Source organism: Rhea americana, unplaced genomic scaffold (genome assembly GCF_003343005.1).
Source record: "Rhea americana isolate MKP2758 unplaced genomic scaffold, rheAme1 scaffold_40, whole genome shotgun sequence".
Classification (NCBI taxonomy): domain Eukaryota; kingdom Metazoa; phylum Chordata; class Aves; order Rheiformes; family Rheidae; genus Rhea; species Rhea americana.
The window spans coordinates 5,779,473-5,803,557 of record NW_028186535.1 but is presented as its reverse complement, the minus strand read 5'-3'; the positions used below and the strand labels follow the sequence as shown (position 1 = coordinate 5,803,557).

The 24,085-nt window shown below is 37.2% G+C and overlaps 1 protein-coding gene across 1 annotated transcript in view; it reads left to right on the top strand.

Annotated features, from left to right (window-relative positions):
- Positions 1-24,085, top strand: part of TAF4B (TATA-box binding protein associated factor 4b) — a 71,772-nt gene that overhangs the window by 18,606 nt on the left and 29,081 nt on the right. The window contains exons 5-12 of the mRNA XM_085314301.1: positions 932-1,099; positions 1,198-1,320; positions 3,593-3,682; positions 7,792-8,370; positions 14,059-14,194; positions 14,803-14,908; positions 20,476-20,648; positions 23,479-23,609. Of these exons, the coding sequence (XP_085170427.1) occupies positions 932-1,099; positions 1,198-1,320; positions 3,593-3,682; positions 7,792-8,370; positions 14,059-14,194; positions 14,803-14,908; positions 20,476-20,648; positions 23,479-23,609 (1,506 nt within the window). The remainder of the gene's footprint in view (positions 1-931; positions 1,100-1,197; positions 1,321-3,592; positions 3,683-7,791; positions 8,371-14,058; positions 14,195-14,802; positions 14,909-20,475; positions 20,649-23,478; positions 23,610-24,085) is intronic.

Here is a 24,085-nt window from a genome sequence, read left to right as displayed (position 1 = left end):
AGTAGAAATACTCATTTTTAGTGTGTGTGTGTATATATATATATATATATACATATTTGTATATATATACACACATATATGTATGTGTGTGTATATATATATATTTTAAACTGTGCTGGTCTTTAGCCTGGTTTGTAAAAGAGAAAGGCAACTGTATTCTTGTTATTTCCCAAACCTTCATTCCTTTCCAGGTTCTGGAACTTCTGAATCTGCTGATAAATTTTATTTAGATTTGAAAGAGGTGAAAGTATCAAATAACTAAATCTTGTGAAGTCTTGTGTCTGGGAATGATTCAAATTGGTGCCCATGTGGAGTGAAAGGCAGGAAAAACTTGTTCATTAGGTGTTTTTTGCCTAGCTGGCTGCTTTTGCTTGGCACGTGTGCATCTCCAAAGTGGACACAATGCATGTTTCTTGCCTGGTGGCTGTGTGATAGGAAACATGAGAGTTACTGCAATTGGGAGAGGAGGTTAAGTTATTTCAGAGGGAGGTATATAATCTCTTGAGGCTGTATCTCTCCAGAGCAGCATCAGTTGGCTTAGTGTTGTCCAAAATTGATTAATTCTAGACTGCAGAAGTYTGGCAAAGTTATGGTATTGCTTTCTTCAAATAAGTTTACCTATCTTTCTCTCCAGTGGAAGCTGGAAGTAGTTATTCCAGAGTGGGTGAACCTTTTTTGCCCCCCCCCCCCCCCAAATAGAACCAATTAATTATGGCTGTGGTGGTTCTCTACCTTTATTATATTAAATAGAGCATTCATTAAAGCAAATGAATACCGTCATTAAAAGCAAAGATGGAAATAGTTTAGCTATATTGTAAATAGCTTGGTAATTTGGAGAGCGGAGAGATGATGATGCTTTATACGCTAGCAGAATACTGTATGTTTGTTCAAGTTAGTGTTTGATTTAAAAAGTGTTAATTTTTCCTTTTAGCCAGCAGCTGCAACAGCTAGTGTTACTACAGTTACTGCTGTRAAGCCTTCAAGTACTGGAACACCTGTAAAACTTCCAGTTACAGGACCACCTGCACAGTCAACCTCCCAAAAGACAGTTTCTGTGAAAGCAGAGGGCACAACAGTAGCACAGACCAACACTTCTGCAGTAAGAAAAAAAGTTTAATTAAAAAWTAACATTTTCTATATTTATCAGAGGTTGGAGAGCCAATGGAAGATCTAACAGTCTTTTTATTTTCACACTAGGAAATGCTAGAGAATGTGAAGAAATGCAAGAATTTTCTTGCTACGCTAATAAAACTGGCATCTAGTGGACCTCAAGCCCCTGAAATGGGGCAGAATGTGAAGACTCTGGTGCAAAATCTGTTGGTGAGACTCTTCACACTAATGACAAAACTTTGTTTATCAATTTGTGACGTATTGACTTTTGTTCCATGTCTTTCTGCTTATATGTTGTTCTTTAAACAACATACTGATTGTTGTTTACCCTTGATTCTACCCTTGATTTTGGGTAGAATWCACCTGACTCTTTAAATCTTACACTATAACATGCATTTTAACTAGTTACTATACTTCCTTGCCTGTGTCGTCCCCACTCCSGTTCCTCTTTAATTTTATACTTGTACATAATTGATAATAGAAAGAGCTGATGGTTTACACAGCTTATGGGTCTCAGCTGCTTTGCTTTTCTTTTTTTAATAACAGTAGTGTAGTTTTGAGTCAGAATGAAACCCTTGCTGTTCAGGAGGTTGTAGTGCAGTGCTGAGTCCAAACTGCTGTTGCACTCTTAAGATGGAGTTGACTTAAAAGTTGACAATTTGAAGCTCCAGTGAAGCAAGCTATTATCTGTATACAACKTGATGGAGAAAGTAAGTTGGTGTCTGCCAACCCTCTGTGATGTATTTCTCCTTGTAGTTGGCTTCTAGACACCTAGWGCTGAACCCAGGCCCAGCTGGGTTTTCTTGCTAGCATTTTCTCCTATACTACTGCTTGACATTTGACCTGCTCCTTTTTTATTCCACCTTAGCAGAAGGCTRTGTGCTGCAAAAGGGAGATAGCTTTGCTGATGGTACTGACAGACTGATTGGTTTCTTTTTTGTTATAGAAAAGTGCATTGTAGACAGAAGCGTTACCTCAGGGAGCAGTATGTCTTAAGATACAGCCTTGCAGAAATATGCTGTTCTCTTCTTCCTCTTCTTCTGCTTTCATGTCCATGCTGTATTATATACCTTCTCTTGCACAATATCAGAATTATTCCTACTTGTGCTTAGAGTACTTTTTAAGAACAGCCCTTACCAGGTGTATATCATTGAATCGTGCATTTATTTGCTTTTCACAGAATTTTAAAAAAGCTGCWCCTCTAGCACTCAATATGTGTTTGTGATGTAAATGCAAAATAAATGTTTTGTATGCATGAGGGAAACAAGTAAATGGCAGCTGTGAAGTAAAATGGTCCTTAAGATAGTGTTTTATAAAGCAGGTGTCAAGCACCTTGCATGCACTAACACAGAGTACCAGATTGCTGCATCTGTACCAGTGAGTTTGTAGACCTCAGTGACCTGTATCCATACCTCAGACAGAACACGCCAGCAGGTCAAATGACTAGATAGAGCTGTGGCATGTTTTGGTAAGCCAATGAATATATAGTCCTTAAACACTGTTCTGAGTACATAGCTCCTTGGAACAGTAATTCTAAAGGATAATATGGGTGAAAGGAAGAATTTCTCTGCAGAAGGAGAGATTCTAGCTAGGGTTCCTCCTCTTGTTTTTTACCTTCTTGAAGGAGGTACCATTCTTGGTGACCCTGCAGCAGCTAAGTGGCAAAACCTTAAACTCTTAGTGATTTAATAACRTAGTCTCAGCCCCACCATTGCACCCCTTTGGGTGAGGATGGGATCAGTATYTGGGGGTACATCCCATCTAGTTCAGGTGATATGATAGTAATGTTTGTAAGTAAGGACATTGCAATCTGGGATGGTTTCTTAACCCTCCCAAACCACTGAATAGGTGTTTGTATTGGGGCAGAGAACAAAGCATTAAGGAAGAAGATGGTGTTTTGCAATCTGCAGACTGTTGCCTTAATRGTATGCAGAAGTGATCTTGCTTGTTTTTTTCCTGCTTTAGAAAGAAGGTATTAAGTATTCTGCTTTATTATGCCATTTGTGCATTAGACTAAATTGTTTTACGAAAATTACTTGAGTTTTCTCTTGTCTCCTGACCTCTTCACATTTTGATCTTTATGTAGATAACTACAGTTAAAAAGTCCTCTTATGTTGGATTTTAAGTATTTCTGCATAAAAATAAAGGATCAATGAAGGATCCTCAGAAGGATCAATGCTACTTATGAATTTTTTTCTATCTATTCACTTCAGTGAACGGGCATTTGAGCAATTATCCTTATAAATATATTAACTGCTTATAGTTTAAGAAAGGAATTTGATTCTTTAATACCGTATCTGAATTACAACATCATTCCAAGCTAAAACCTTTTGGTTAAAAATATGGGAAGGGAAAAAAGTGTCAGATATCATGAAGTTGTTCAATTTCAGTAATTTAAACTTCCATGAGTTGTTGATATACCTGCAAAAATAAATGATTCATATTTAGTACCTTGTCACTGTAATTATGCTTTTTTTCTTAGGAAGCAAAAATAGAACCAGAAGAATTTACAAAAAAGCTATATATAGAACTCAAGTCTTCTCCACAACCATATTTAGTTCCTTTTCTCAAGGTAAGTGTTTGATTGTGGATATGTAGTATTCAATGGGGTTAGCAGGACCGGAAGGGAAAAGGAAAGGAATGGAGGAGTATTCAAATAGTTATGTTCAAATTGGTTGAAGAAATCATACTTAAACTTATCTTTTGTGACCTCAGCTCATTGAAAGGTGGAGATATTTGTGTGATGTTTCAGAGGAGTAATTTTATCTGTATTCACAGGTTGGAGACTAATACCATTACTGGAAACTACTTTGTTGGAATCTGGTCTTACCTTACAGTAACAGTAGAGTASCTCCAGTAAAATGACCTCTTTCTTATCAAAACTGCAGCTATTTTAAATTCTTCTAATACCTAACTGAATTAAAGGTGTATAATGCTTATAAATAGAAATTATGCAAAATTTATCCTTGAATACTAGCTTTAGGTAGCTTCTTTATTTATTTTCTAGTTTGTGCTTAACTGTAGGCAGGAACAAACACCCTCTTCCCAAGAAAACGTCTGACACGACTTTTGCAACTTGAGAGGAGGGGGATAACTGTACCTCCAYTCAAGCAAATCATGTAAATAAAAATGCTGTCCTAACTTTTTAAATCACATAGTAGAATGTGATTTATTGACAATCAAAAAAAATGAGCATCTCRTGCAGCAAGCTGTAAATCTCAGTAAAAACATGAAAAAATCAGACATATTTAGGTAAGTGTTACGCACTCTTCAGCTTGATGGATCTCTGGCAAACCTGGTATAGTTTTTCTGGAGCTTGTCCTCTTTCTTTGTATTTTACCATACATATAACACTGCATGTTACCACATGGTAGAATTACTGTAGATGACTATTATCTGTTCAAGTAAGGGATGATTTTTTTTGTTTTTGTCTTGTTAGAATGGCAGCCYTCTAAATGCTTTCCCAGTAGCTTGCCATGGGTCAAGAGAACTRTTTTGTATCCATGGGCCATCATGGAGTACTTGACATTTACCACTAAAGAAGTACTGAGGATATCTGGTTCTGAATGCTGGCTAAAAAATGGGATAGGAATGCACAGTTGTGAAATTCAGAAATGCTACAAATACACACATCATTAAATAGCAGGCCAGCAGATTTGATTTTTCAAGAAACGAAGTTTCTATAAGAAAATTTTACTCTTGAATTCGTTCCTTGCTTGTTGTCACTGCTGTCRCATCTGTTGAGAAGATAGATTATAAAGATATGGAGAGATGGTGATCTTCATGGCCATTATCAAACAGGCAGRTGTTTTCAGTTTGTGTTTACGAAGTGCAGATTTATAAGCAGCATAGAATCAGTTGAACTTGGGGTTTGCTTTTGTTTTGTAAGCTCGGGGGGAATGATTAGGTACTTTGATCAACAGACAACTGTGCATTAGAAATATTGTTTATTTAATAATGTGTTATAACACTTGTTATTGAGCAAGAGTTTTGTCCAGGGGATATTCTCAGACACTTGTCATCAGACACCTTGGTCTTGGGCATTTCATTTTATTTTTTTATTTTTTAAGGCATATAGCCATTTGCTATGGAGGCTGTCTTTGCTCTATGAGAGTACTGTGCTATGTATCTTGTGACACTAGATGAAAATTAGAAAATTGGAATATGTTCAAGTTAGTGTATTAAGTGATTCTTTTTCTTATATTTGAAAGACAGTAAACAATTAGGGAAMATAGTGAACTCTACTTTGAAGTAGTTGCTGAAGTTTCTCATTGTTGACCATGTTTGCTCTTTCATGTGATTGTCTTTGCTGTATACCCTTAAGTGCATTATGGGAATGGTGAGTAGCATACCCTTGTGAAATCTGAAAGCAGGTGGTCTTCAGAAGAATGATCTTCTCTGCAATGCTTGATGAAAAGTTTAGCTATTGGTCACCTTTCAATTCTCTGTTTAATTCCTTAGAGACCTCTTAAATGTCTGTACAGAAGCTAATACAGGTAGTTCTGTTACTTGTGGACACTTTTATTGTGGCTACAGTCAATGTGACTGAAAAAGCCTTTTTTTTTTTTCCCCCTCTCTTCCTTGTTGTACAGTCTCAGCTTTTCTAACTGCCACAACAAGCTTGACTTCAGCAGTAGCGTAGCTGTGTTCTATAGGGCCTTAGATAACAAATCCTGAAAAACCGAAGCTGCRTATGTGCAGGGCTAGCTTGGATGCTACTGTGCAGCGTTCCCAAAACAGCACRGATGAACCTCAGTAGCTTTGCTGAGACATAGCCCCAGGTAGGGGGGCAGATTTAGGCTAATAAACTGTGACAGACCCAGAATAATTCCTGCAAAGGAGTCCAACAGCTGGACTTACTTGCTGCACTGCACTTGCTAGTGCTTTGAGTTCTCAAGGATTTATTAGCTCAGGCATAGTGCTGTCCTCATATATTCATGTAAGTTCTCTGCCATAGTTAATAAGCAATCTTACAGTGTGTATTACTGATATAAATGGTGAAAAGACTTTGAGGTAGTTCCAAAGGAGTTAGGTCAGATTTATCAGGCTGTGTCAGACCTGACTGGCATCACACAATGCTGCTGCATGTTTCTCTTACTGCATGGTACTAGGTAATGGTATTATCTAGGCTTTTCCATTATGGGAAGCGTCTGTACTCCTGTAAACCCTGATAATGTGATGTGCAACAGAGAGAGCTTGTCTTAACAATGAAGTACTAGACTTTAAAAATATTGTTCAGACACTTACGATGGAAGGCAGCTGAATTGATAGTGTTACCCATCCTTTAACATGTCTTGTATAATGGCTGTTTTTGTGCAAAATACCTTAAAAATCTGCAGGCAACATAGACCAGACTTAGTTGGTACGTAACTCTGGGCAGCTGTGACAAGATTGAATGCAGAATAAAGTCTGACTTCATGACTGTGTCTCTTTGCTATGTGAATTGACTATTCAGTTTTAGCCAGCCAAGTGTAACTCTAGGGAGGAGCTTAGAGTTGCCCTAAAGTTTGCTTGTCTTCCAGATGCAGGTTTTTGGTGAAGTTGCCGCATGTCTTTTGTTTTTTGTTTGTTTTTTCCAATAAATGGAGAAGAACAGKGTTTTTGGCTGTAAAGTCTATTCGATTTTTTTTTTTTTCCAAATCTGTCCTGGGTACTTTTGGTCAGTATATTGCATGAGGAAAGCTAAGTAGCTTTTTAAAGGAAACTAAAGATAAATGTGCCATARAAAGTCCAGATGTACAAAATAAGTGGGCAAATGATTTGATCACTTAATGTATTGGCATGTAAGATAAGATATTCCTTTTGTTTGAAGTCTAGAGTAACAGCATTTTATGCTGAAGACTCTTAAAAACACAAATATGTTTCTGTCAATTTTTGAAGTTCAAAGAATATAGTRGTAGCTGTAGAAATGGTTTCCCCTGGTTCTGAGCCTTACAGATTTTTCTCCTTGACTATTTACAGTCTGTTAAAGGGCTCAAAGACTATTCCATTCATTGACCTTCTCAAACATAGTTGTAATAAAAATGAGAAGTTGCCAGATAACCTAAGTAATGTTTTCCTGATGCTGAGAATTTACTTGACTTAAGTTGTGCGGCTCCAACTACATGTCTGTCTATAATTAAAGTGGTATCTCCCCCTAGTGTAGATACAGCTGTACTGGTATGGAAGTGTTTGTATCTTTAGAGCTTGTTTCTGACATTATTGGATAATTTTTAGTTCTTTATCAGAGAAGCTCTGTGCAAGAAACACAGCTTTTATGATATAGCATTTGGGAGGGTGGTGGTGGCTGCAAAACAAAAACGAATTTCTGAGGTAGTAATTGAGATTGTCTGGAACATAATTCCAGATTAAAACAATCTAAACAAAAGATTAAAATTTCTCTATAGGTAGGATTTACTCCACACAGTGAAGCTATGATGACTATTGACCTTTGCTCAGCCTGTGTTAGTGAATCTTGTGATCTTCACTCTACATTATCTTTATCAGTTTAAGAGCACCTGTGTTTGCTCTATGAATTCTAGCAAAACTTTTTGTTTGGAATAAGCAATTTATTGTCTCATGGAAAAAAATAAATTGGGAGGTGAGGAAGGGGGATTCTGTTGCTGATTTAACATTTRATTTTATGGAAGACTTATGTTCAATGTGTTGTGGTTTTCTTTCTTTTTTCCTTCTCTCCTCTAGAAAAGCATGCTTGCCTTACGGCAGCTAATGCCCGATGCTCAGAGCTTTATCCAGCAATGTATGCAGCAGCCARTTTCCACCCAAGAAACTGTTTCAACTTGCATCTCTGCAGTGCTAACTCCTTCTGTAGCAGTGGCAACCTCAGCAGTAGCAACAACTTCTCTTCCAACTATAAAACCAGTGTCGTCCTCTGCAGCAGTCACAGCCTCTCCAGTTATAAAACCGGTCCTTTCCAGTGCATCAGTGACAGCTTCTCTGCAAGCTGTGAAACCCATTCTTGCCTCCGCGGTGGTGACAGCCTCTCTTCAGCCTGCGAGTCCAGTCCTCACCACAACAGTAGCAACGTCAGGGCTCACTGCTGTCCAAACGGTAAAGCCAGTCTTCACTTCTGCAGTAGCAACATCGTCTCTTCAACCTGTGAAGCCCATGCTGGTCTCAACAGTGGCAACTTCTGCACCAACCCCTATTCAGCCTTTGAAACCAGTCATTGGAACCCCAATCAGTATTAAAATCTCACAGCCAAACTCCATTGTTGCGCAGTCAGTTGGTACTCAGCAGGTGGTTAAAGTGAAACAGTTGGTAAGATGAATTCCTCTACTCCTCTGTAACGTAACTTATTTGCTTTGACCCTACCACTTTTCCAGGATGGTGCCAATTTGCATCTTAGCCTTTTTTGATAAGAACTAGTCTGTTGTGAGTTAACTAGTTGTGTCTTATCATAGCTGAGTATCTGTGCTTGATGAATGAGCTGTAACTTCATTTTTTGATCTGAGTCTGCACCCCTCTTGGCAATGCTGAAAGGTAACTATCTTTCAGCATATGTTATAGGTGGTAGTTGTGGATGTTGAGCACCTGCTAAAAGGTGAATCTAAAGCCAAACTGTAAGCTGAGTCTCTTGCAAGATATACTGACCATCATTCCACCAGACTAAGCATTCTGAATGTGATGGGAGGGAATCCGTTCTGATTCCTGGTATGTGTACAGGTAGGCTAGACTGGCATATGAAAGAAAAGGCAGGAAAYACTTGCATTATGGGATGTTTATATTAATTAACATTTAAATGCTTTGTTAGGGCTGTACCCCAGCTAGCTGCTAGGGGATTCTAGTCTCTTTAGTTTGATAGTTTCTATCCTGTATTTTCTTCCATATATCTTCTATCAAGATATAATTGACTTGATATTTAGTAATATGGCGCTTGTTAACCAAAACATACAAACTAGCTCATGGTGCTTTCCACAGTAGAGTGCTGACCTCCAAATTTACTAAGACATGCTAATTATGAAGTCATCAAAMTGTTACCTTTCTCTATCAGGCCTCATTAGCTAACAAATTACTGGAGGAATAAATRTCTTATGAAAACAATAGCTTCAGAAGTAGTGTTAATGTTACTTTTCCTTGGCATAAGATAACTTCTTATTAATGTTAAGTACTAACCTTCTGGAGACCAACTACTATGTTGGGTATACCTGTAATCTATATTGTATAATACATTAAGTTCARTTTACGGATGTTTGAAGTACTGAACTAGGTGACTGGTCTGCCTGAGTAATGTTCCCAGATTTGAGAGAATTTTCTCATCTTAGTGGATAAAGAACCCTGCTTGAATAGGACTTCCTTGTAGAGATTTGTCCCTTAAAATTGGGAGGGGGAAATATTAGACTTCCTCTGAAGCTAGATTTACTTTCCACGAGTATGGTAGGACATCTAATGTTTGAATTTTCTTTGTAGCTTGCTTATTGTGATATCTTGATTTAACAATATTTAAACCTTGGAAGTGTATTTTGCTTGCTTTTTTTTTTCTTCCTTTCAAAGTAGATAAGATGGATGTAATACAAGAATCATGCGTGCTAAATAAAGAGCTTATTCTAAGAGCTTTTTGCCTTTTCAGACTTGCTTAAAAACAACAGTACTTAAGAACAAAGCACTGACCTGTGTGGGGGGAAAGAGACTTTTTTTTTTTTAAGTGTGGATTTATATGAAATAACTTAAGCAAAGTTGTTTTTGAGAGTATGCACTAATGAAGTTCAATARTTGACAGAGCCAAACTGGAAAAGAAGTTGCTACTGTTACTGTYTTTAAGGACTAAATTTGAAATTATAGCATGAAGAAAATGAGGGCTTCTTAAATTGTATAAGGGCTGGAGAGCAGTTTGGCTATACCGCAAGCCATGTAATCCAGGGGAGAGGTTGACCATCTGTACAAATAAATGAGGAAGCTTAACTCTGCGCTGGGGAATTGAGATGCTTTTTGGATATGATATTGGTGAACTCATGAAATGACTTTTATCTCCTCCACAACTGCAATGTGGCAATTGAATGCATTTTTTTTATCTGTACCTTACAAACAATAAATTACACACAAAACACTTAATTCTCATTTGGGTAAATCCCAGGCATATGATCAAAATATTTGCTCTTGCAAATAGCTTTTTAAGTTTCTTGGATGAAATTGAAGGGCTGAGTTTAACGCTTGGCAACTTGGCCATATCCGGAGCTTGGCATTTATTCTGGCAACTTATTAGCCCAATGGCCAAGTTAGAACAAGTAGGTGTATCTTGTAGGGCTTTCTTGATGCTTTTCCTTTTAAAAGGCAGAGGGACTGTTCCTTCCCTCCTTGAAAACAAATCCGGGAACTAACCTTCCTAAATAAAAGGGTCCTGCCAGCTGAAAGGAGGTGCGTGCCAGCTGTGCAAGTCTGTGCAATGTTGCCAGCATTTTTTTTTCCTTTTTCCAGCCCTCCGGGTTGTCTTGATGCCATACACTCCCTCTGCCTGCCCTCTTCTAATTTGTCTGTGATGCCTAAGGAATGTGAAACAAAAATCTTCTGTGCCTTCCTATGCCAGCTCTATTGTAAAATTGATAATGCTTAGGAATGCAACACTGCAGTCTTTTCATGTCAAAACTGTAGTGTGAATGATGTAACACAGAATTGTTTCTTTTCTGCAGTAAAATTACCAAAATTCAGGGCTTGTGTGGTGGACACTAAGGGAGCTGTTCTTAAGGAATGCTGTTGGATTTGGATTCAGCATCTCTTCTGAGTTGCAGGTTGCTTCCCTAGCAGCTGCAGATTCTGAAGGGTTTCCTCCCACTGTTGTTCTAATGCAACTTCATTTAAAGGTGTTGGCTTAGGAAGCTTTGTCTTGGAAAAATAGCTTGTCATGCTATAGTATTGGTTTATCTCTTGTTAAAGCATAATAAATAAGATTTACTTGGCCAAGCCCTAGCTTTTAACAGTGAGAAAACTACTATGAAATTGACTTCATGTTGAGCTTAGAGTGATAATTTTACAGTCTTGTTTCTGCAATTATCAGYGGGACATGCTCACTGGATACTGGTAGTGATTGAAGCAAGGGGTGAAGTCCTTGTGCAGTTCCAGCCACTTGTTCTTTGTGAATTGTTCTGCAGTGCTGAATCCCCTGAGAGCTGAACTTTCTTGAGCAGAGACTCTCCTCCTGATCTCTTTGGCCATGTTCTTACATCAGGGCACCTCAGGCAAAGTATGATTCCTGAGAAAACTATCAAGTGATCACTTGCTTTGAAGCTCTACACTTGCTATATAATGCTAAATTAGAGTAACAAATCATGCACAGTAAAGTTGATTTTATGTAAGTAACAGGTAGTTTGGTCACTTGTTTTACATGAACCTCGTAAGACCAGAGAATTATCTTCTTGACTAGATGTCTTCAAGTAAATGGAAAATTCAGTATTCCCTAATGAAATGGTTTCAGCCTAAACAATAAGGCTTTGCAGAGTGGAAACTTGTTTTATTCTCAGCTTCAGATTTCAGTTTCTGTTTTTTTAAACTTAATAGACTTTTCTTCCTTAGAACAAAAATTTCTCATCTTGAGATTTCACAAGGAAAAGCTTTTTCTGTGACTGGAAGTTTCTAATCATTCTTATTAGTAATTGTTTGGCTTCCCAAAATAGAGTCCCTTCTCCAGGTAGTACTGTAATCTGTCTTTCAARAGAGTCTGCATTTTGTCCTTGATGCATGCTTTTGCATTTGGTTAACGGGACTTAGTTCATGAAGCAATTCTGCTTGTAGTATATGATGATACTTTAACCATCTCTCAGCTAATCTGCCAATTTTGCTTTATGAAAGTAAAACAGATTCAAGTAAAGCTACRCAAAATCTGAGACAGTGTTGTCTTTATCAGCTGTATGTTGCATTAGTTTTTTTACTTAGGGTATTAGTGCTTTTTATTCTAATGTCTGTGAGCCTACTTAATGGAGCACAAAAGAACTGTCCCTTTTCTTTATTACTTCTGGTTGCTAACCTAAAGAAAAGACAATAGCCTTTTTGTTTTTAAAGACACAATTTTCCCAGCATTAGGAATCCTTACTGAAACCTCTAGGTTTGCCTTCTGTTGCAAATTTTAAGGTCTTCTGGCTTTTGTTAGCCTAGCAGGTAGAATGGCAAAAAKAAAATAAGCTTTACTACCAACACATCTTTTCAGTTTCTAGTGGATTTAATCTCCTCAGTTACTTTATTTCTTTCCCAATCTCTACCTAGACTATTGATTTTTACATTCCTTGGCTCTTCTTTTGTCTGCCACATCTTAATCTTGATCACTTATGTTCTTTCCTACATTATTTCAGTTGTTTGCATGCTGAAGATGAAATATTATTTTCACTAGCTATACGGAAGATCTCTGGGTGYCTCTCAGTATGGATATTGGCAGATCCTGTGAGTAGTTTGTCCAAACTGGTTGGTGATTAGGTAATTATCTGAGTGTGTAAATTGTGCCCTTAAAGTTATTTTCAGCTACAGATATGTGGAAGTTGAGTCTTTAAGAAAGATCAAACTTAATCTTATTGAAAACAAATAGAAACAAATGTTAGTGTCCCTACTGCTTCTAGTTGAAGTGTTTGTGTATGTGAGATTTGACTCTGTTCACAATTGGTGTCCATATTTCGGAAGTTATTTTCTCTCTCTGGGGGGTCTAGATCTTATGTTTTTTCTTCCAGAACTGTATGCTTTCACCTGTTTTTCAGGCATCAACTTCAGCTCAGTTCTGCTGCTATGTCAGACTAATAAATTTGCTAAATATATCAAACTGGAGGATGTAATCTTAAAATTTTTTTCATACGCAAAAGCACCTCTCTTTCTGTGAATGGATGACACTTGTGTTGGTGTTCACTGATAGAGCTGAAGCTAGATGACAAAAAGAGACAGACTAATTTTTTGAAGTATTATAAATATGCCAATGACTTTTAAATTGAATGCTGTTGCTATGCAAGCACTTTCTAGACTTTCTGAAGTAACAATGAAGGTCTTGAAAACACGATTTCTTGATCCTGAAAATTCTTTTGTATTGGCTTTTTGCCTCTAAACAACTAGGATTCAATCTGAAGAGCCCGTAATTTTGTGCTTTGCTAAGAGGATGTTAGCATCTGTTATGGTCTAGTTCTTTCTACTTGTAGTCGAGAATTTTTCCAAAAGATGTACTAAAATCTGCAGCCCACATTTCACTAGTATAGGAGGGGTAGAGATGGTGTTTTAGGGATACTGTAACTTTTTTACTTTCTTGCATTTTAATTGCTGTCCTCAAAGAGAAAGAAATAGTATTTATGAGCTATGCCTGTAGATTTATCTTACGATGACATCCTGCTATCATTTTGTTTCATTGAAGAATCTCTTTAAACAAACCCTCTCCTTCACCCTTTACCAGTGTGCTGATATTCTTGTGTAGAAGCTGTGCTTGRTATAGGTGTTGCTGGTAAGTATTTCACGTTCTTTTTAACTAATGTGTTCAGCTTTTCCTTTACACTTTCAAATAAAGCAATTTCATTGTGYGTATTCATAATTTAATTTGTGACAGGGAAGGGATTGCATACAGGATTTTAAATATGTGCCTGTGTTGYAAGAAACTGCTACCTATCCTTTCTGAACTTGTTGTCAGGAGACTTGACTTTATCARTTGAGAGTCTTGTTAGATGAGAAAAGAGGAAAGCCTGTTAATGAAGTGGATAAKACAGTATTCAATGAAATTTCCGATTCTGTATAATCAGAGAGTGGGAATGAAATGTCAGTTGGAGCTCTCTGGACAAGCTGGAACTTTAAGCTCATCACCACTTGTTAAGATTTATTTCTTGACATGAAGTCAAATATATGTGTCTGTTTCTGAGCGGGCTGTTYTTTATAAACTGAAAGCTAGACATGCATGCACGCCCTGCAGCACTTCTGGCTGAATGAATATGTTGATACTATTTACTTCTCTGTATATTTAGCTCTTCTCACTCATGATATTGGATATTCTGCTTTCAGGTAGTCCAGCAACCATCAGGAACCATTGTAAAGCAAGTATCCACACTCCCACAACCCTCAACGCTGACCTTCCAGACATCTTCTGAAAAAAGGATGCCACTGAATACGCTTGTTCAAACTAACCAGTTTCCTGCAGGTACAACTGAACTTTTTTAATGGAGAATTGAGAGAACTGCTGAGGTACAGAAATATGCATAAGTGGCTGGCAGATTGTAGGAGTGTATGGAGGTGCTTATTTATCAGATGCAACCAGTTTTGTGTGATAAATTGAGCATCTTTACTGGCTGCTTGGAGTTCTGATTAGAATCTCCATCAGCACTGTGACCACTTCTCTTGCTTGTTAAGAACACGTCACTCAAGTATTTTTACTTAAAAACACTATAAGCTCATTGCAGTAAGCTTTCTTTGAACAGTACTTTTGAGTGTCGCTTCATGAGGCTTAGCTCTTCCTTCAGCAGGTCTAGGTTAACTGTATAATGTTTTACCTTGGCTAGCCAATTTTGGCTGATACATGCAACCTTTCACTGACCAGCACAGAGRACGGCGCTTTGCTTAGAGTATAGTGGTTTTGGCCATACAGAATATGTGGAATGAAGTATTCTTGAGTGTCTGGTTTTCAAATGGACCTAATTATTTGCTGTTGGGTCTGTAGCACCCTTCRTTCAAAGTATGAACTGAATAAACAGTTGTCTAGCGTTCTGCTTTCTACTGTGCTATATTCTTTTTTTGTTTGGTTTGGTTTAGGTTCCATTCTGAAACAAATTAACCTGCCAGGAAATAAAATACTGTCACTTCAAGCATCTCCTGTTCAGAAAAATAAAATAAAAGAGAATGGAACATCATCCTTCAGGTAAAAATAAACAATATCAAAAGTTTGCTATAGGAAGGAACARAAGGAACAGAACCTAAAAACTCTAACTTCGTAGCAGAACTTAATATAGCAAAGCTGTCCTGATGACTTAGGATTTCCATTGCACTATTTCCAGAGTGAGAATATACACAATGTGCTTCAATATATATATATCAGTTCTTTAGTTTTACCGGGGGCATATTGATCTTGATCCTGTGAGTACTATTAAATAATCTAAAACAATAATATCTTGTACTGAGAGCTTCATGTAGGATGAAAGCAGATACAACTTCTGCTTTTTAGACTATATATTTAAATAATACAAAATCAAYATATTTATATTATAATATTACATAATATATTTTAATATATATTAATATATTATAATTATTTATATTATAGCATTGCACTATAATTTGGACTGGCTAGTAACCTGTTAAAAGCTCTGCTGTATTACAAAATCCATTATTAGCTTTGCTTAGAAGCTTGTTCCTATAGGTGGAGGTGAACATCTCTGACTACAACTCTAATTGCTGCTTCTGGCATACTCTCTAAGTCTTTACATTAGAAGACTACTTCAAGCTTTTAGTTCTGGTAAATGATTAACTTTTCACAAGGAGAAAAATGATTTTTATATCTCTGACATCTAATGTTGGAACAGAAGTGCAGATTACCATAAGCCTTAGTGGTCCTATGACCTTAAGGCAAGCTTGAAATTAGTCTTACCAGGGGTAAAAGATCAGGAAGTGACACCTGCCTTGCTGACCTGTTGATGCCTCATCTCTTGAAAGCCGCAACTTCATTTGTACTGATGAAGACATAACTGTTATTTATAGTAACATGCAGTGTACACTGAACACTTAAAATATTGGTAGCCAGAAGCTGGAACAAAAAGTTAATGTTATAGCTCTGTTTTTTATCTCAAGCTCTTATGAAATATATCTTCAGAATATGAATTGGAATGTAATATTTTGTAATGATATTTGGAAAAAAACACTTTATAAATGTCAGCATTAAGAAAGCAACCTTTGAAAATAAATTTTCTTGGACCTTCCAGCAGTCAGTATATGCCAATTCTTGTGTATGGAAAAAGGGCTTATTCTTGAAGCCCTCCCTTTTTTTGTTTATTTTTTATTTAACTTTCAAGTTCTCTGCACGGCTATTTAGAAAAACTCTTACTACAGTTYGACCTCAGGTGGGTTTCTGCTCTTACTTTCAGAATATAGCTTTCCTAGTAGCTTAAGTCACTGTGAACTCAGGTTTGAAATATCTATCTAACTTCGAAAGTCTAATCAAAATTTTTACAAGCATGTCTGTTTTATAGGTCAATCTTCAGAATAATGACATTATGTAATTTTTCTAAGCTTTTTGTCTTTAATAGTGCATCTTTGGATACATCTCTGATAATGTTGTTCTACTGTCTRGTATGACCAAACTTTCAGACTTTGAAAACTGCATATGACAATCTTTGTATAACTGAACCTGGGCAGCATGTCCCTAAACTTCTGATTTCTCTGGGTCAAGTATCTGTGTTCTCAGAACAGATCTAGTGCTACATAGCCTTAATATGGCCCAGACAATAGACATGCTCCAGTAGGCTGTGAAGTGGCTTGCTGTCTTCTATCCTTGACTTGTAATACTCCCAGCACTGCTGTTTGGTATGATCTGTGGTCCATCAACCAGCTGAAGAGAAGCACCAGGGCCCTCTTTCAGGCCTAGTTCACTAGGGGCAGAGAGCATGTCTTGCAACTGTGGTGACTGTATATGTGATGTTCAAAGTTGTGGCCTCTGCTCACAGAATGTCATCAAGCCTGAATCCGTTTGCCATTGTGTGACTAGATTAGGTTCAGAWTTGGGAACATAGTACTCATCAAGCTGTGCTTAATGAGCTGCAGTTCTGCTTTGTTTGCTATTGAATGATTTTTTTTTTCTTTTTGGTCGTTAAGGATGAGTAATAGAGAAAAAGATCAATCCTTTATCAATTAAAAAAAATCTACTAGAAATCAGAAGACTTTCAGCTAAGCTTGAGTGTAGTTGGTATTCAGTTGTTCTGTGGAACGGATTGTAAAAGGATAGTTTGCTTTAAAAAACTCAGATTCTAGAAGTATATGCCAGAGCCCTCTGGAAAAATTAATATAAGTCAAATTTGTGCATATTGTCTGGAAAGTACYGGAAAGCTCAACTACTGGACAAACAGAAATAGTGATATAGCAGAGCACAGAACATCTGGCCAGCTGTTCCTCCTATCTCATGGTGTTCTGTAGAGCTCCACTGGGATTGTTAAATTGTTTGTGGCAACACTGCAGAGGCTTGGGTTAAGTGTACTTTTCCAATTTTCCCTTTTACTGTTGTATAAAATGGGGTAAATATAAGGTGGATTCAGAAGAAAACATATGCATTGTTCAAACACCAGAGGGTGCCACAGACTCACTTTTCAATCAGTGTAGTCAGATTCATATAATGAAGTATATCTCTATTGCTTGGGTTTCTTCTCCAGTTGATTGTGCTGTTTGAATGTCAAATCTGATTTCACACAGAGTAACTCTGAGAACTGTGTTCTGCTTTCCTGTTATCTTGATAAGCTTAAATCACTAAACACTTAMAACAACTACTGATTTTTTTTTCCTGGATGTGATCTAATGTAAAAGCATTAAAGGAATTGCTGTGTAAGAGGGGCTTTAYGGAGGGATTCCTGAAAACGAAGGCAAGTCAGTATCCAACAAACATTTGTGTACACACTCTCAAATATTTTAAACTTGCATAGCCTACTAAAATATTCTATTTAGATATATGGTACCTTACTAAAAGTGATTGAGGTCTTTTTGAACAACAAGAAAAGATGACTAGTAAAAGTACAAACTTAACATGACTTCTGAAACTTTTATTAATTTCTAGTGACCACCATGTCTAAGGAAATGTAATTAAGCTGAAGTTACTTAWCTTAAAGTTAGGTTGAGTAAAATGAGTGCAGCATTGTTTTCCTAGGTACAAATTAATCTTTGTTCAAGACCTGTGACTCAGTGACTTAATGCAATCTCATGTCCCACAGTGAAAAGCTAGAACCMGTCTTTAAGCAGCACAGGTATCTATGTATAAGCTCTATACATGTGTATTCATACAAGAGAAACCATGTGAYTGGAAATAAAACATTAACTTGATAAAGGCTAGTTTTAGAGAATTGAAATTTCTATAGGTAAAAAGTGAGAAGTGGGTAAAAATACGGAAGGGAAGTTTATCTGTCCCCTTCTTGTGCATTTAGAGTGTGTGGCCAGATTGAAAGCTAAAATAACTTAAGCTGAATAAAAAAACTTGAACTGATGACATTTTACTTGATGTGCAAGCATCTTTACTGAGAGAAAAGATCCATAAACAGCTCCATCAGAATAGTGTCAGGTTTCAGRCTCTGCAGCTCTGATAGCTTGTGATATATATTCTTGTTGCTGGTTATGCTGATTTTGTAATCTCCATCAKCAGATCCATGAGAGCCATTGTACTACAGTGGGATTCTTGTTTGCCACCACCAAAGACTTTTCTGTACTACTGCTGGTCATTAAGAGGAGGAAAATGGAGTGCACTTGTGAAAAATCAATTAGCACTCAATTATCATGCACAGAACCTTCATTTACACACTTCTTGAAAGATTAGGATTGCTGTTAAGCTGATTGTGAATATATATATTCACAATATATTCACAGCTGAGTGTGAATATATATATATGCTTAGAATTGTTGATTTGCTTGTTATGATAGGGTAGAAGAAGAGAAACTTTCTTATGGTGGTGACTTCAGCTTTAAATACTAACACTGGTCATTTAATTGTTCTAATAATCTTGAGATTTAATGTTTTTTCTTAGCATAATAAATTTTGGGTACAAGCCTAGTCAGGAAGTTCAGTCTAGTTAGACTTAATGAATGAAGCTGACTTGAGAATCTGTTGGATMTCCTTTTCCCTAAACAAATTCTGTTGAAGCTGTCTAGCAGTGAGAGCAAACAAAAGGTAGGAGTAATGTAAAGTAAGATTCTTCTCCTAGTCATAGGTTTATTCAGAAGTGTRCAGGAGATTAGTGCCATTATACACACTCTAGGTGACCCTGCTGAGCAGGGAGGTTGRACTAGGTGATCTCCAGAGGTCCCTTCCAACCTTACTGATTCTATGATTCTAAAACCCTAACAGGAAAATGCATCTATAGTTAAAATAACAGCTTTCATGTGACTTTGGAATATCACTTAAATGCTTTTCTCATAACTTATACCTGTTGCTAGCCAGCAGTCAGCCAAGACATTCCATTTTCACCTAAGAATGGCAAGTGTCTGACCTGACTGAAGAGTTATGTAAGCCATACAGTATTTTCTGAAGATAAATTTGCCAAACCTTCTCACAGTTCCTTTCCAGAGTTTTTTTTTAAAGCAAAGGAGCTTCAGATTGAGTGATTTCACTTGTCTATAAAAATATTGCAAATGTTGATTCCGGATTGGTCCTAATCTCTTGAACCTACTGGAGGACCTATGTCATTTTGTGAAGCAAGAAGGCTTTCTCTTRATGATCTAAACTTGTATCTGAAAATAACTTGAATTCTTTTGCTGCAGAAGTTCCACAGGAACTTTTCTGGTACAAGAGTCAGTCAGTATTTTAACTCAAATGATTTTTTTTTTTTTGAGAGAGAGAGAAAAAGAAAAGCTGAGGCATACAAGCTATTTGCTTAATAGCTTGAGCTTTGCCATAATTATAGCTAGTCTGAGTTACGATAACCCTAAATGTGTCAAATGTGGGTTTATATTTTCAATGTTCAATGTAAAACTGCTACAACAGAATCTAGCTAGCACAGAAATTTAAGACTAGAGCTCTGCCACTGCTCCTTGGAGGTATAGCATCCTCTCCAATAACTATGTAAGTACAGTACAGTAGAACTGATATAAAGAGGAAGATTTAGGTTGGTTCTTTAGTGTATTAAATAAGRAGCATTTGCCTTATTTTTAAGGGAACTTAGAAAAATAAAAGTCAAATTTAAGCTAATACACTTGTTCTGAAAACTTCTGCTAGTAGAATACAGATCTTAGTAATTAAGCTTGTTTATAGTATGAGTCAATGTTCAACTTCACTCAGCATCTGGTGCTGCCTGATGAATTGCAACTTTAGGACATCTCAGTTAATCTGTGACTTTTTGTGAACGCAGCAAAAGGTCTTGACATCTTTGCCTTCTGAATATTGTTGCCAATAAAATCATACTATTGTAGGAGTAGTGGTGGGGGAGGGAGGGCATATATAAGAAATAAATCCCAGTTTATTTCAGGTCTTGGTTTCCAAGCTTGCTTAAAATATCATTTCTAGTATTTCCTCTCCTGTAAAGGATTTGCTTGCCTAGCATCTGAGGCATTTGTTAAGCCAATGATGAGAGGCACTTTGCTGAATTGTGAAAGTTTTTAGGGGACTTCTTTCCCTGTAGACTCCAACACTAAATGTGTATTGTGTAGAGGTAACTTCTGAGACACGTGAATGTGGCTGTTTGATAAAATAGGCTTTTTCTTTGTGTTCCTTCCAAATGAAGCGTATTTTTTTTTCCCCTTTAGTAAAGATGAAGATGACATAAATGATGTGACTTCTATGGCTGGGGTCAATCTTAATGAGGAGAATGCATGCATTTTGGCAACGAATAATGAACTCATTGGTACAGTGATGCATTCATGTGCAGATGAACCTTTTCTCTCCTCAGAAGCTCTTCAGAAGATGATCTTGAACATAGGTGAGAACAAATAAGTGACTGATATGTATGGATGTAGTATTTTCTTGTCTATTAGCCAACCTCTGGTCCTCGAAGGTGGAGCCATTAAGCTTTACCACCTTGACTCGTGACCAATCTATATCAAGGTTTTGCTTGACTTTCCAAGAAAGATATGTGCTCTATTTTTTTTAGATGGAAATAGTCTGAAGCACAACCAGGAAAAAAGAAACTAGTGCCATTTTACATGTGAAAAGTATGTGAACAACTACTTGCTACTCTTTAATCTAATGATGTTTTACAGTACAACACATCAACAACCATATAAATGTTAGTATCAAACTCTTAAGTCTACTCTTCTATTTCTGAGGCTCCTTCTGAGGCTCAGACATGTAAAAACTGCTGTTATGCTGTGAAAGGCAGTTTAGCATTCCTCACCCTATTTGGATATTTATATACTGTAGACCAATATTGCAGATGCTTCCAACATGATTTGGAAAAAGTTTCATACTGCCAGTGCACACAGGACAGATCTGTTTTTCACACCCTCTGTGGAAAAGTTTTATACAAAAGAGATGCCCACATTATTTTATCTACATTAGTGAACAATACTATGAAATGTGTTCCATGCCTGAGACTAAAATGTAATAGGAATGGTTTTAGTATGTATCTCTTCACTTGTTGGTTTCTGAGCAAATTTATAACAGTTGCTTGGCAATGTGGTGTTATACCTAAGCAGARAGTTTGCCCACTACGGCAAACTAGATGAATGTTGCTCAGCTGCTTGCTAATGTTCTATTCCTGGTAGCTTGCTTTACTATAACAGTGAGCGTTTATGGTTAAGCACTCAAGAAATGCCGCAGTACGTATGTGCAGTAATAATTCTGTTACGTGATCATGTAACTAGACCGTTGTGATGGTCTAATTACCGTTAGATGGTAATGTCTCGTACCGTGTCTCTTACATCACCAATTAGATGGTGATGTCTCTTTTTCTCTAGTACTACGTGCAACTTGTCTGTAGTCCAAGTTAAGCAGCTACTCTGTGAAGAGCATGTAATATGCAAATGCTATCCGCTGCTTAAATACATCCCAAGATAAGTAGCCAAATGTGCCATGTGGGCTGTATACAGCATAGTTCAGTGAAGTCAGTGCTACGTTGCTAGTTGAAAAGGGAAAATACACATTAGAAAATCTTATTAGTGACTAAAAGTTCTTCTCAAAATTCAGTAGTTAACCATCATCCATTCAAAGCAGATACAAGAAAAATAAAAATCTCTAAACTTAAAGAAAATATGCTTCTAGAATAATAGTCTGGTTTGTGAKGTACAGATGGTTAGGTTAAAGGTGAAAAGTATAAGCCTTACTGTTTCATGACTTCTGTGCTAGCTATTCTGTGTTTATAGTAAGATAGCTTTAGTTCATGTTGTAAACAGTGTTTTGATTACAAGGAAAGGAGTATAGTCAGACARTACAGTAATTCAGAAAGTAGAAGCTTCTACTCTTGAACTGAGAGCTCAGTTTTGTTTAGGAAGTATGTGGAGAGAGGTTTTGAGGGGTTTTGGTTCTTGTTTTAAACTGACTTATTTCAGGTATTTTAATAGACTAGTGGAGAATTACTGAGGAGGTTTTGAAAGGTGCTTGAGCAAAATAAACTTTGCACTGGCATAAAGCATAGCCTTAGACAAGGATCTTTATATTTCCTGAGTGAGATCAAATTGTGGTCTTTTGATCGTATCTGGGATAATATCATAGATTYTTCCTGAGAGATTGCTATTCTAACTGAGAATGAATAACAAAGACAAATTGTGTAGGGKTAGAGTTCTTTTGCAGTGTACTGTTTATCCATTCTTAATGCTCAGCTTGGCAATAAATATTAAAATGAATTTTAAGTGCATGCTGTATATTGCATCATAAAGTATTATAGCTACTGTAAGTGCAGCAAGGAGCAAGATGATGAGCTACTGCTAGGTACTATGTATAAAGTTTGCAAAACAGCTGTCTGCCTACAAAGGAAAAGTCAGCATAGTCCAGGTATCTTGGCTGAGCTGTGCTGAGATTGATTGTGTCATCCTCTAGAATGCTGCTTCATTAGCTGACTGCAACTGCGAGAAGGTTGCAGAGGTGATACCTAGCTCTGGGCAAAGGGTCCAGACAGCTTTGCCCAGAGCTGTCGCCAGCCTTGGTAGCAGCTGTTGAAATGCAGAGAGGCAGCAGTGCATGTTTAGGGAACAGGGAAAGGAGTGGCAGCTGGAGAGAACAGGTTGAAGGTGATGGCATGATGACCTAAGTTGGGCTAGGTCCGTATTTTCCAAGTTGCTACCTTGGGATTGTTGGGTCAGTCTGCCRTATGCCGGCTGGTTGAGGTAGGTGAGAGGGGGCCTGCGTCTGTATGCCTCGAGTGCACTGCAAAAAACATCCTTGCTCACTGAATAAATGTCATGAGTTGTTAACAAGCACGGTGTCAAGCAGGGCAAAATGTAATTCTCTATTTTTTTTTAATTACTGAAATTAACAGAATATGGCTCTAATTTCTGCTGCTACCATTTCTCCCCCTCCCTGAACATGAAGCTTGATTTGTGTTCTTATTAACTTTGTCCTATAAATGACCTTGCAAGAGAGTGATTCTAGAGGCTAAGTGAAACAATGTCTATATTTTCTGAAGCTCCAGGCTAAGTTTTATTAATGTAATGTCTAAGATCTTTGAAGTTGTGACTTTACCAGGAAAATCATAATCTCCAAACCTTTATTCATAATGGGTATGACTTCCAGGGGGAACAGAATACCTGCTGTGCTAATTATTTCAATTATCAGCTACTACTAAAACATGTAATGGATTTTTTCTGCTTCCACAGGTAAAAGGCATGACATTATGGAACTTAACTCTGATGTTGTGAACTTGATCTCCCATGCTACACAGGAGAGATTACGAGGGCTTCTAGAAAAGCTAACTGTAATTGCTCAGCACAGAGTATCAACCCATAAGGTAAAGGAAATCATTAAGCAAGCTTTGCACCAAAGTGTTCCTGCTTTGCAGCCTTGAAGAAAAACTTCTGTGAATTGGCACATCATATGTAATATGTACTTTTCAATATCTACCAAAAGGTGGTTTTGTCATTGCAACCTGTAGCCCCTAACTACAGCTACTGCTTATTTTCCTTTTGACTTGTTAGGCACTTTTAAAACCTGGAATACAAGTAAATGGATACCTTTCTCCTGTTTCATAGAAATGTTGATTTCAATGCAAAATCCCTGTCACCTAGTAGACATAGAGCTGTTTCTGAATGCTCTATGTTGACTAAGGACTGGCATTTTCTTTATGCATTTACTTTTAGTAGAGCTGCAGTATTGGCTCAGTAGAAAGCCTTGGAAACTGAGAGAGTCCTCACTTTTCAGTATCAAACTCTCTCTCTCTCTCTCTCTCTCTCTCTCTCTCTCTCTCTTCTTTTTTTTTTTTTTTTT